The sequence below is a fragment of the Zootoca vivipara genome, chromosome 6 (assembly GCF_965207765.1).
Source record: "Zootoca vivipara chromosome 6, rZooViv2.hap1.1, whole genome shotgun sequence".
Lineage (NCBI taxonomy): Eukaryota > Metazoa > Chordata > Lepidosauria > Squamata > Lacertidae > Zootoca > Zootoca vivipara.
The window spans coordinates 21895647-21908932 of NC_142589.1; the positions used below are offsets into that span (position 1 = coordinate 21895647).

Genomic DNA, 13286 nt, shown 5'->3' on the forward strand with positions numbered 1-13286 from the left:
GCTGCCTTGCCTGCCTGTCCTGCCCCCCTTTTCCCACTCCTTAGGCCAAAGAGGATGCTCCTCCATGGGTTGGCCTTGAACCCCTTATCTGTGTTGTGCTGTGTGTGGCCTCTCCCTTCTTCCCGGTGTGTGTGCTGCTGCTCCAAAGCAGTGCCCCCCCCCCGTTTTCGAGTGGGATCCGATCACGTGCGGGCAAATAAGTGCGCATTTGGAGCTCTAGTGCAAAGCCCCACTCCCGAGTTCTCCTCATGTGAGGTGAAGGCAAGTGAGCGGAAAATGCAACCGGACAGGTGCTTGGAAAGGACTATGCCCTTGCTGGACGCAACGTCGTCTAACCTCCCTGGCCCTGCAAATAAAGGCGTCTGACCCACCCCCACTAACAGGCGGCAGCCGCGCGCAGGAGAGTGAAGCCTGTTGGTCCCCTCCAAGGCCAGCAGGAAGCCTTTTGCGCGCAGGAGTGGAATGGTGCGCGCGCCCCAGCTCGCCTTTGAGAGGGTCCCAAGAGCCCCTGCTCCCTCCCTGGCGCTCTTGAGGGGCTGCCCCCGCCTCCGGCGGGGATTCCCGGCCCTAGAGCCGCCCCGGGCCCCACCACGTGTCGCTGGCGCCCCGCTCCGACGCACAAAAGGCTTGGCGCCGCCCCGAGGAAGCGAGAGTAGTCCCTACTCGCCTCTTGCGTACTCTGATGGGACGCTCCGCTCCGACGCCGCTGCTGCTCCTCGCCTTCCTCCTTTGGAGATGCCTCGCCGCCGCCAAGGCGGGCTGCGAAAAAGGTAAGGGGGCTGCCCCGGCAGGCGGACGGGTGGGGAGCATAGCTGCCAAGTTATCCCTTTTTTAAAGGGATTTCCCCTTATGCTGAATAGGCTTCCTCGCGAGAAAAGGGAAAACTTGGCAGCTATGGTGGGGAGGCTTGGCCGGATTCCAACTGGCCCTTCAGCCCGCTCCTCTGACGACGCCCCTTTGCCCTTCTCCTCCAGGCACCTACCGGGACGCCCAGCGCCAGACTTGCAGACCCTGCACCCCGTGCCAAGGTAGGTGGTGTCTCCTTCCGTTTCGCGATCCCCACTCACAGCTGGCGCCTGCTGCTTCCGAAGGGGGCTTCAACTTGCAAACAGGGCATGAGAAATCCCGACGGTAGGTGGGGGGGGGGGAGACTCCCAGCTGATGCTCAGGATAACCCCGGGATGGCTCATGAGGAGACATCCCCAGGCTCTGAGCAGGGATGAGCTGGACCAATTTCCTTTAGAAAGTGGAGTAATGCTGCTACCTGGGAAAAGGGTATCTGGACTTGCCTCTTCTGCATGATGAAATGTTGGCACAACCCAGACCTTAAGAGCTCTTGTTGCTTGGGGTGGGGAACCATGGTGCAAGGTGGGCGAAGACAGGAGTGGAGTGGACAGTGAGGAGTGGGGGGGGGGGTCCACGTCCACAAGAGCTGGGCATGCACATGAGAGGTGCAATGCAAATTTGCTTGAGAGCAGGGTAGACCTTAAGCACTTTCTTGCATCCTCAAGGCCATGCAAACATGGGAAGAGCTGTATCCCATGGTCAGTGGCACATCTATCCCTGTATCCAGTTTTTACAGTGGCCATATGCCCCAAAGGGAAGTCCTCACAATGAGAACCTGAGCACACTTTCTCCATTGGTGATGCCCAGCATACTGATTTTCAGAGGCATACTGATGCCCTCCATCGACTTAGCAGGGCTTCCAATGCAAACCCTCAGGAATGCGGTTGCAACAAAAGCCCTGCTCAAGCAGAGGGAAAAGCCCTTCATTTTAGCAGCACCTTATAGGGCATGGGCGTAGCCAGGATTTATTTTAGGGGGGCAGGCTTTATGTTAGAGGGGGCAGAACCAATATATCTCTGAGGCAATTGGTCAGTTAGTTAAGTATCTATATCTACTTGATTTAGGAGGGGCAGCTGCCCCACCCAGCTATGCCCATGTTGCAGGGTGCTTTGACAAATAAATTTATTAGTTTTCCAATATTAACCCAATTATACAAATGCCAATGAATTCCAAAGGAATACAATTTAATTAAAGAGGTTTCCCGCGGACCACATTTGACGCATTCATATTCTTATCTTTCAAAGCGCCTTGCCCCTGACATCATTGTGATGCCAAGTGATTGACAGGTGGATGGCCCCACCCACTTGTCAGATTTGTCCCATGTGGGCTTAATGTCCAGCGACCAAGGATACTAGTTAGTGGAGGCCAGAAAGGCTCCCTTCCCAGACACCTTGTCATGCAGAGCCCACCTGCTTGCCTCCCTTGACTCAGTTGCCACTTTGTGTGGCCACAGCTGCTTGATGGAGCCAACGGCCCCCTCCTCAGGTGCAATGTGGTCCTCTAAAAATGCATTAACTCTTTAGGCAAAAATCAGTATGAGCGACGCTGCTCAGAAGACTCCGATGCTAAATGCAGATGCGCCCCTGAATATGAATGCGGAAATCTAGAGTGCGGCAGCTGCGTCTGTAGTATTGGAGAGGAGTGGAACGGAGCAGGTGAGAGCTTAGGATGGGTAGGAATGTGCCAAAGACTGGAGATGTGTGCATGATGTGGCACTGTTGGCGAAGAGACCCTCTTGTCACAGACGGGTTAGGTGGGCAGAAAGGTCCCTCTTTGGTTGCTGTGCTTCTGGGGTGCTAGAAGGAGGGAAAGACGCTTTGGAGAGAGAGAGGAAAGAGGCATGGGGTGGGGAAGGGTCTCTGGCTGACAGAAGGTGGAAAAGGGGAGGCTGACTTGGAGGGTGCAAAGGGGCGGATGGGGAACAGAAGGGAGAGGTGCCTGGAAATAAACTTGGGCTGTTCCCAGGTTATGGGCCGTTTCCTGCCATCTCTGGGCACCTTCTTTTGAGGCTTTGGAACATGAAGAAAAGGTGCTGTCAAAATAAGACAGAGGAATGTGTCCGAGGCGCCACCTCCTCCTTCAACAGCGTCTCACCCCCAATGCTGCCCCCTCACTTTCCAGTGACACCTTACAAGTGTTCTCACAGAATCTAGTGACCCTGTTGAATATTAGTCAGCAAAGAGGTGCTTTCAGTTTTAGCTGAAATTACAACTTATAGGGTCAAACTAAACAATTCCCCCAACCAAGATGAATCCCAAGGCATCAAAATATATGGGAAATAATTTTACATGCCTTCCTTGCCAGCAGAGGGGGTAGAGGTTTTCAAGCTCCTGTAAGCTTGTAAGGGGGTCTGTTTGACCAGGCCAGGGGGCAGGGCTGGGTTTGTTGCCTCACTTCCATTAAGTAACACCCACCTGTTCCTCAAAGGTTGCCAAGTGTGTCCTGAAGGGAAGTTTAAGTCCGGGATATCTGGTAAATGCCAAAACTGGACACAGTAAGTCTTTTAAACAAAACAGCAAAAACATTTTTTTCTCCAGTATCATAGTTGCTGGTGTGTGTTTTAATGGGACTTTGTGATTGCCTGCAGATGTCCAGCTAATCAGATCTCAATTCCTGGGACGGCGAAAACTGATGTGGTTTGCAACACGACAACAGAAGGCCCTACACAACCCCCGACTTGGCCGGTTTTAACTAAGGAGGCAGGTGAGGGTTTGCTACATCTCTCTAATGAGAGCTGAACGACCAGCAGCTTGGCAGGAGTCAATCGGAGGGCTTTGCCTCTGCTGCTCTCTAGGCGGAGGAGGGTGGCGAAAGGAAATAAGGGCAAGTCACCCACTACTCTGTGTCACACTAATGCTTGTGATCGACATCGGAGACCTGGCTTCTCTCTCTTGAGGCAGGAGAATAACATTTGCTAGAACACTCACACACAGTCATTTTACTGCTTGGTTTGGGGGGGATCTATTTTTGGCAGCTGTTCTAGTTTCTGAATTGCTGGGTTTGACTATGAGCTGCTTCAAGGACCCTAATTGGGTGGAAGACATATTATTACATATATTCTTTTGTTATGCTTCTAGACTGGTAAATCATCTTATGTCTACATCTCTTCTTTGTCTGCTGCTCCTGCCTCTCATTCTTCGGCCTTCACAGCCTCCTCCGACTCAGCTCTCGGGTACCTTTCCTCAAGCAGCGGCATAGCTAGCCGCTTGGGTGCCTGGTGCGGGGGCGTGTCCTGCAGCCGGGGGCGGGGCGATCCACCCATGGGGGCGGGGCGAGCCTCTCTGACTCTGTAGGGCGGCTGAGGGAGAGGCAGTAGGCAGAGGCAAATCCCACACTGCCATTTTAGGCAGCGCAGAACCTGCAGGCGCCTAAGCCACCACATCACTCCTAAAGTTTCATGAGCCCAATTTTTTATTTTATTTTTAAACTCATTTTCATAGCTGCCAAGTACCCCATTTTCCCTGGGAAACCCCCGTTTTTACTTTCCTTTCCCCGGTGGTCCCCCGTATCACTTCGTCTCCCGTTTTTCTCCGTTATTTTCTCCTGCCAGCGGCCATTTTTTCCTTTCCGATTTGCCCTTCTATGGGCACCAAAAATGGCCGCCGCCGACTTCAAAAGTCGCATCTACGCATGTCCGGAAGTGCATAGACGCGACTTCCAGTGTTGGCGGCGGCCATTTTTGGTGCCCATAGATGGGCGGAGTGACACCGGAAGTTGCGTTGACACACTTCCTGACATGCGTACAAGTGACTTTCAAAGCCGGCGGCGGCCATTTTTGGTGCCCATAGAAGGGCAAAGTGACACCGGAAGTTACGTCGACGCAACTTCCGGTGTCACACAGCTGCCAGTCCCGGATTCTGCAGTCTGGGACTTGGAAGGTAAGCTCATTTTGTCATACACACCCCTCAGTGATGACACTCGGGACGGACCACACCACCCGCAAACCCCCTTCCTCCGCCACTGTCCTCGTGGCCAGAAACAGTGCACACTGGTCCTCATCTATCCTTGGTCACCCTGAAGCCCCCTCGGTTGACATTCTTGCATGCCCAACACGACCACCTCTTTTCACCCTGAAGGTCATAGCGACACATACCTGAAATGTTCCAAACTCCATGCTTAGGATGATGTCGAGTTTCCATTGTGGGCTGTAACAACCGAACAAGTTTGCTTCACAAGTTTGTTCAAGTGAGGGGCAGGTAGCCATCCATTCTGAGGCAAAATACAATACCAGCCTCACAGCCTTCTAGAGGCTGCCTGCTTTGAAATAAACAACCACCCATTGTTTTGGTACGCTATTAGTTATCTCCACCTCTCCTGGAATGAGTCACATTTTCTTGGTAGATAGGTGTGCTTGCCTCTGAGCATTTTGTTACAGCCACACCCTGAGTTGGAGGTTTATGACTCCTTTGTGCCTCCATCTTCGACAAAGTGGTGCCACTGCTGGGCACCTGGTAGACCGGGCAGGTGTTGCCAGGCACCTGGTGCTAGAGATCCCAGAGCTCTTCTCGGGCAGCAGGTCTGTTCCCCTATGCAGAGCTGGAGTACCTGGTTTTCTCATTCGGCCTCGGATAACACAGCTATTTCTTCCTAAAATTTGTTCTAAATGTAGGTTTAGAACTACTTGTCCTGGGGCAAGTATTCAATGGTAAAGGAAGGCTTTTCAGCCTTGTTCTCCTGAGCCCAAGCACACCTGTAGGACTTCCTACAGGAGCTCAGCTTAGTTTTGGGGCCGCTTCTGAGGGATGTGACTTCTCCTTGTTTTTTAGAGCAGGACAGCTATCTGGTCCCCATCAGCATCGCCTTGGCGGTGGCCTTGCTTCTGTGTGTGCTGTTCCTGGTGCTCTTTTGCATCTTCTTCAGATCCTGGGCAAGAGAGAAGTTCCCAGCTGTGATCCTGAAAGGTAAGACCAAGACACGATCCTCTGCCAGGAACCTGCTCTCTCCCCCCCCCCACACACCACTTTGCCGTGGGGCATCACCAATGGGGTGCTTTGTCCAGGGACTGGACTTGGCAAAGCTGATTGACACTGAACTTCAGAGCCTGAGTTGGGTGAGTGGAGGTCCCCATTGCAAGCCATTCAGCATTCCTGGGTCACTGCAGCCTTTGGGTTTTCTGGCCATGCAAACCCTGGCTGGTGAAAGGGCTGGAGTTTCTTCCTTTCGGGATTTAGAAAGACAAGTCCTGTGTTGTTTCTTTAACCTCCCAGGTTGCAGGTTCAGCTGGTCTCCTAGCAGCTCAGGGCTCACAGGAGGAAAAAGAGACACTCTGGAGAGCAGAACAGTGGAATGGTCTCCCTTGGGAGGTTGTGGACTCTCCTTCTGTGGAGGTTTTTAAGCAGAGGTTGGATGCTTTAGCTGCATTGCAGGGGGTTGGACTAGATGGCCCTTGGGGTCCCTTCCACCTCTACGATTCTATGAGACTTGAAATAAGCTTTAGTCTAGGCCTGATGGATCTAGGAAGAAAAGCTTTCATTGGGGCCGCTTTTTTTCTGAAATATGTTGGGCCTGGAATAAATATTATTTCATTTTTTAAAAAAAGTATTCTTATTAAGTTTTCAACAAAAGTAACAACAACAAAACTAAAAAACAAATAGTAACAAATGCAAAAACATCCATCTAAACAAAGAAAATTATACATAAAAACCTATCAATTCCATAAAGTGGGATTCTCTGAATCCCATGACTTCCCTCCCTAATTCCTGGTTTCCTAAATTTCTTATCAAATGCAAATCATTTTTACTCCAATTTTTTCTAACCTCGTATTTCCTATACTATTTTCTAAAATTACAAGTATTCTTAAAATCCTGCCAAAGTATTTATCTGTTTACAATACTTTTGCAAATACATAATGAACAGTTCCCATTCTTTTTTAAATTTTATTGTCATCTTGATTTCTGAGCTTTCCAGTTAGTTTTGCCTTTAATTTGGTTTGCCACTCTTCTTTAGTCGGGACTGCTTCTTTTTTCCATCTTTGAGCTAACAGCACTCAAGCGGCCAGCGTAACATACATAAACAATTTTTTTCTGATCTTTTGAAATTTTCACTCCTACAATCCCTAATAGAAAGGCTTCTGGTTTTTAAATAAAGGTTATTCTAAACATTTTTTTTTCATTTCATTATATATCATTTCTCTCTATCTATCTTTTTAACCTTCCTACATTCACGCGGGTGGCGCTGTGGGTTAAACCACAGAGCCTAGGGCTTGCCAATCAGAAGGTCAGAGGTTCGAATCCTCGCGACGGGGTGAGCTCCCATTGCTCGGTCCCAGCTCCTGCCAACCAACATAGCAGTTCGAAAGCACGTCAAAGTGCAAGTAGATAAATAGGTACTGCTACAGTGGGAAGGTAAACGGTGTTTCCGTGTGCTGCTCTGGTTCACCAGAAGCGGCTTTGTCATGCTGGCCACATGACCTGGAAGCTGTACGCCGGCTCCCTCAGCCAATAACGCGAGATGAGCGCCACAACCCCAGAGTCGGTCATGACTGGACCTAATGGTCAGGGGTCCCTTTACCTTTACCTTTACATTCCCACCACATATGATAAAAAATACCCTCTGTTTCTTTACTTTTCCAGCACTTAAATGTTATTTCAAATGCCTGGAGGTTGTCTCTCACTTTCTTTTTTTATTTTTTATTTTTATAATGATATTTATCAGTTTTCAATTATTACAGCCCAATAGTAATCTCATTATAATAATACCAATTTATAATACAATTATTAATACCAATCGTTCAAATACCAAATTGTGCTAGATTCAATGGTTTGATGATTTTCTTTATTTCTGCTTTCTAACCTCTGCTTTCTAAAAACAAAAACAGGATTAGCATATTCGGGGCCACCAAGGCACATTTAGAAGGATGTGGGCTTATTTTTCAGAATCTGCAGATGTCAAAACAGGGTGTCTGAAAATGGCTTTCAGATCCTGGGGTGGGGGCTAAGGAGGCCTTGCTGCACTGCAAAGCTGCACTTGTTCCTCCGCATGACTGCCACACCAGTGTTGTGCAAAATTAGCCCAAATCGCAGGATATGCGGTGCAAAATAGGGGGGGGGAAGAGACCCATCACATTACTTTGCTCAATACATGTCAGCTGCAGACATCAGCACTTCTTAGCGGATGGGCAACTGATGTGCAGGCAGAAGGTTCCAGCTGCAACCCCCGGCAGCTGCCGCTTCTTGCTTACCGAGATCTTGAGGTGCTTCGGCGGAGAATTTTTAAATTTTAGCTGAGAAGAGCCACCACCCAACGGCCTGCCTCTGCCTGGCCTGGTCCTCTGGTCACTTCTTCCTTTGGGATCCACCACTGGAGGACTGTTCTTTGACTGTAAGGCGCCTCTGGCCTTGCAGCCCTGAGAGGTCACCTCCTTCCCTGCTTCACTTCAGCCTCCACACAGCAACACAGCCCTGCCTGTCAGTGTTTTTAGCCAAGGACTGAAGTCAGAGCTGCGGTTACTGAGTGAGCTGTTTGGACACCAGTGGAAAGGAATCCCCGGTGACCTAAAGAGCTGATGTTTCCCTCTTTCCTTTCGTGCATTTTCCCTGCCGCTGTCTTATTTCCTAGGCAGAACGATTCCGTATGAAAATACAATTCTGGGAGAAACCTCACCATGACTGTACTCTCTCTCTCTCACTTCGTGTTATGCCACACCACCTACAGCAGCCGTTTTATGACGTGCGCCCCCCAGCACTTTAAAAAATGTGCCCCCCTGGTCCAAAAAGGCGGGCGACCTCTGCCTTTCAGCCTGCCTCTCTGCTTGAGTCAGAAAAGCCACATCAGTCACTCTCTAAATGCTGTGGGGTCCCCATCGAGCTGTGAAGCCAGATACAAGCACACATTTGTCATTTTTTGGTAGAAAGGAGCCCCTTTTCACTTGTGGCCTCGCCACCATATAGGCTGCGGATGTGGTGGCCCGTGAAGGAGTTCTTCTTCTTCTTCTTCTTCTTCTTTTTCCAAATAATATTTATTAGTTTTCAAACAATACAAAATTTGACAAAAAAAAACATAAAAAGGGGGGGGGGAGAAAAACATATCAATTCTTACATTGAATTAACATTGTGGACTTCCTCGATTCCCCCCACAATGGGTCCAATTTTAAATCTAAATTAAGCAATTTTCCTTTATCATTTTAAATCATTTTATCACATTTCCCCCCATTATCTCACAACCTATTCTAATCTAAAACAGAACATCAACTATCCTCAACCTATAAATTCATTAAATAATCCAAATCTAAATTTATTTTTCCACCCATCTCTGTTTCTTCCCTTAGCCTCTAAAGTTCCTACCCCAATTTTTAAAAAATGCATTCAAATATTATTTCTTCTATCATAATAGCCTTTAACCACTTATATCTAATTCTACCCCCCCTCCCCTGGACTCCGGGTCTCCCAGATGCATCAGCCAGCTCCATAAGTCATTCCAGTTCGGACCACCTTAATCAGTCAGAAAATAACCCATTTTTACTCCTCACCCCACTCCCACTCTTTCGCCGCCTATCCACCACTCTCCCATCTTTACCTGCTTGCGCCCCCCCCCCCAGTTTTCTAACTGTAGCACAATACCACCCAGCTAAGTTTCTACCTTTCAGCCCTATCTCGATTTTTATTCCCTTTAAATTCTGACCCCGGTATGGATCCTACCCTCCCTCTCTCACTAGGAGGACATTATTCCATACTGTTTTTTCTTTGGAGACTCCTTGAATCACCGTGAAGGACTTCTTCTTGTCTAGCCAAAGCCTCCGTTTAACTCTGGGGCTCCTGGGAAGCTGGTTTTGGCTTTGAAGAGTGCTGTGGTGGCTTTGAAGCTGATCTCTGGAGGTTAGCAGGGATTTCTTTTTAAACAAAAAACAAAATTCTCTCACCCGCCGCACGTTTGTGCTGGAAGACAAATGGAGCCCTTTAGGGGTGGGTGGGGAGGTGTTTCACATGGTCAGTCGTGACCCTGGCAGGGGTGGTGGCAAGCATGGTTGAGTTTTTGTGCTCCTCCTTGCAAGGGTGCCACAGGCGGTGGCTCTGTAGAGGCAGAGCACCTGCTTGGCATGCAGAAGGTCCTATGCTCCATTCCTGGCAGCATCTCCAGTTAGGGCTGAAAAATGGCCTGGGCCCAAGAGCAGCAGCTAAAAAAGCCAATGCAATTCTGGGCTGCATCAATAGGAGTATAGCATCTAGTATAGCATCTAGATCTAGGGAAGTAATAGTACCACTGTATTCTGCTCTGGTCAGACCTCACCTGGAGTACTGTGTCCAGTTCTGGGCACCACAGTTCAAGAAGGATACTGACAAGCTAGAACGTGTCCAGAAGAGGGCAACCAAAATGGTCAAAGGCCTGGAAACGATGCCTTATGAGGAACGGCTTAGGGAGCTGGGTATGTTTAGCCTGGAGAAGAGAAGGTTAAGGGGTGATATGATAGCCATGTTCAAATATATGAAAGGATGTCATATGGAGGAGGGAGAAAGGTTGTTTTCTGCTGCTCCAGAGAAGCGGACACGGAGCAATGGATTCAAACTTCAAGAAGGAAGATTCCATCTAAACATTAGGAAGAACTTCCTGACAGTAAGAGCTGTTCGGCAGTGGAATTTGCTACCAAGGAGTGTGGTGGAGTCTCCTTCTTTGGAGATCTTTAAGCAGAGGCTTGACAGGCATATGTCAAGAATGCTTAGATGGTGTTTCCTGCTTGGCAGGGGCTTGGACTGGATGGCCCTTGTGGTCTCTTCCAACTCTATGATTCTATGATCCTCACTGCTTGTCAGTAAAGCCAGCCCTGAGCTAGATGGACGGGAGCTTCAGCACAGAAGTCGCAAACTGGGAATGGAAATCAGATTCTATCCACAGAATAGGAACTGGGGGGGGGGCAGCTGTGCAAATCACTTGCCTCTTTCTCTCTCTCCCTCCCCCCCACTAGTGCCACTTGGACAGTTGGCCCAGGAGGTGGATGACTGCAGCTACCGCTACCCGGAGGAAGAAGAGGGAGGAAGCAACGAAACAGCAGGGCTGACGGGGCAGCTCATGGAAAAAATCCCTTAGTGAGCCCCCGGCGCCCAGGATGCTGTTCCAAGATGCGACCTCTGATGGGCGTTTGGGGTGGGTCAAAAGCATCTTGCCTGTTTTCACATTGCTTTGGCCTTTATTTTTGTTTTATTTTTGATGCCGGGTGCAGGGGAGGGAGCTGGGGAAATGGCCCGAAGGCCGACACCTGCACCGCAACTGCCCTTTCCTATTTCAGCGCCAGGCGGCAGCCCACCAGTAGCCCTGCCACAAGGGGTGATGACCCCCCCACAAGCAGTCGGTTTTAAGTGGGGAGGACAGAGCAGGGGCCCAACTCTCTCTTCCCCCAGGACTGCACTCTATCCAATGAGGGTCTGCCCCTTCTGACGGTTGCTTTTATCACTAGGTGTTTTAAGCTGAGGCACGCTGACATTTCTTGGGCTGAGCCGGCCCGGAAGACCTCCTCTCTTCACCCCATCCCAGCAGAGCTAAAGACCCCAGTGAAGACCATAACTTATATTACAGTTCCCAGACCTGGCCTCCCTACCTCCCACTTTACCATTTTTGCTCAGGGTTACACAGATGACTCAACGGCGGTGTGGTCTGCGCTCTTTCCTTAACGTGGAGCGGCTGTGGTGACCGTGCCGTCGGAAACTTCTGTGACGAACTGAGGTTTGAGGTCTTTTGATCTGCAAAGGGCACCCAGGCTGGTGAACTGCCTTCTTCCGCCCTTGCTCCGCTTGCCTCTTGAAGGATGTGCTATTGCCCCGTGGTGTGTGTGTGTGTGTGTGTGTGTGTGTGTGTAGAAGGCAGAGATCTGGGACCTGGTTTCTCTCTATGCTACCAGCCGCTGGGGATGGAAAAAAACTAAAACGGAATACCTGTCATCAGCTGCACATATAATTCCCCTCTGGAAAGAGTTTGTCCTGCTCAAGGCAAAGTCCAGCAGCTCCTGCTTTAAGACAGGCATCCCCAAACTTTGGCCCTCCAGATGTTTTGGACTACAATTCCCATCATCCCTGACCACTGGTCCTGTTAGCTAGGGATCATGGGAGTTGTAGGCCAAAACATCTGGAGGGCCAAAGTTTGGGGATGCCTGCTTTAAGAGATACTCACTGACAAACCCAACATCAGGCGCGCAAGACAGTTGAGCCGCAGTTGCAAGATGCTCATCAGGCAGGGTGTAATGCAGAGAGAGGAACCAAATGTGTCTCTGGCCTCCTTTGTACAAGAGGTTGCGTTCCAGCCATGCTAAAAGCCTCTCCCTTCTCCGCTCTCTAACCAGGGAAGTCACGAGCACAGCCCCAGCCGAGGACTTTAGGCAGAACAAGGCTGGCAAAGGGTGTCTATTCCTCTCCTAGATTAATGGGACTTGGCTATATTTATTTTTTCTTGCCAAGTTCAGTGAAACTTGCTCTCCCTAGGTGGCAACTGTGCCTACAATCCCTAGCCAATCTAGTAGCAGCAGAAAATGGGTGCTGCGGTTTGGATCCCTAGATTGGAAAACAAAACAAAACCCCAACAGTTGTTGGTTATGGGTAGCAGTAGCGACACGACACATCAGGGGACGTGAGCATCCTCAGACACGAGAGAGGTTTGGAATTGCTTCCGCCCTGGGTTACGCAAAGTCCCCCTGCCTCCTCGTTAACAAAGAGCGTTCTCAGCTGCTATTTCACCAGCTATTGACTTCAGGAATTTTGGGGCAGCTGGGAAGGGCAGGAGAAGAATTGCCAAATTCTGGGGGGGGGGGGGAATAATGATGTGTGGCATCCCAAAAGCTCTTCCAAGGAGGAGTTAGTTATTTCTTCATCAAGGACAGGGACTTGTAGAGTCCCCAGAAAACAGCTCACTTTGCACAAGGGCTGACCGAAAGGTGGCACAATCTGCCAAGCATGAAGCCCTGAGGCTTTGCTTGAAGTGCTTTCAAGGGCATTTCAGAGAGCCTCTGTGTATCCAAGTGCCTTTAAATCCACCGCTGCAACTGATTTCTCACTGTAAGCTCCTTGTGGCCGGGATCTGTTACCTTGTGCTTTATAAAGCAGCTTTCCTTCATCCGCTGGGGCTGATGCTTCAGAGTTGCATCCTCAAACATTTGGAGGTTGTTGTAAGGCCCCAAATACATGAACGGTGGCACTGCATAGGCATGGCATCATGTGTGCTGGTGAGGGTGCATGGAAAGTGGGGATCCAGTTTCTCCCTCAAGATAATTTCACAGGAATTATATTTTTTTCACAGGAAGTTTTAAAAGTGATATATATTTTTTTAAACAAATGCTTGATACTTTGCATAAACAGTGTTATATATAATATGTGGGGGTGACAACATTTTGATATACCTCTGACACAAGCCCTACCTGTTACTTGCTACTGTCAGGCTACGTAGAGATATATATTTTGTAATAAATTAATGCTTTAAACAATTTCCCCCTGTGCTTCTGTTTGTCTTGAAAAGATGAGGTG

The 13286-nt window shown here is 49.4% G+C and overlaps 1 protein-coding gene across 2 annotated transcripts; it reads left to right on the forward strand.

Moving 5' to 3' along the window:
* Positions 1–419: 419 nt before the first annotated feature.
* On the forward strand, positions 420–13238 carry TNFRSF9 (TNF receptor superfamily member 9). Of its 2 annotated transcripts, XR_015950483.1 has the most exons (8): positions 420–770; positions 975–1028; positions 2370–2501; positions 3274–3340; positions 3434–3549; positions 5613–5747; positions 10745–10923; positions 11234–13238. XR_015950483.1 is itself a non-coding variant. In XM_088671770.1 (7 exons), the coding sequence occupies exons 1-7, from the start codon at positions 683–685 to the stop codon at positions 10864–10866; spliced, it is 714 nt and encodes a 237-aa protein (XP_088527896.1). In that variant the 5' UTR covers positions 420–682; the 3' UTR covers positions 10867–13238. The 2 variants fall into 2 exon arrangements, 1 of the variants encoding a protein (XP_088527896.1); XM_088671770.1 differs by having other exon boundaries at positions 10745–13238.
* The last annotated feature ends 48 nt before the right edge of the window (positions 13239–13286 follow it).

Coding starts and splice junctions, on each gene's coding strand:
- TNFRSF9 (XM_088671770.1), top strand. CDS start 683: ATGGGACGCTCCGCTCCGACGCCGCTGCTGCTCCTCGCCTTCCTCCTT. Junction 771..974: donor CAAGGCGGGCTGCGAAAAAG/GTAAGGGGGCTG, acceptor CTTCTCCTCCAG/GCACCTACCGGGACGCCCAG. Junction 5,748..10,744: donor CCCAGCTGTGATCCTGAAAG/GTAAGACCAAGA, acceptor CCCCCCCACTAG/TGCCACTTGGACAGTTGGCC.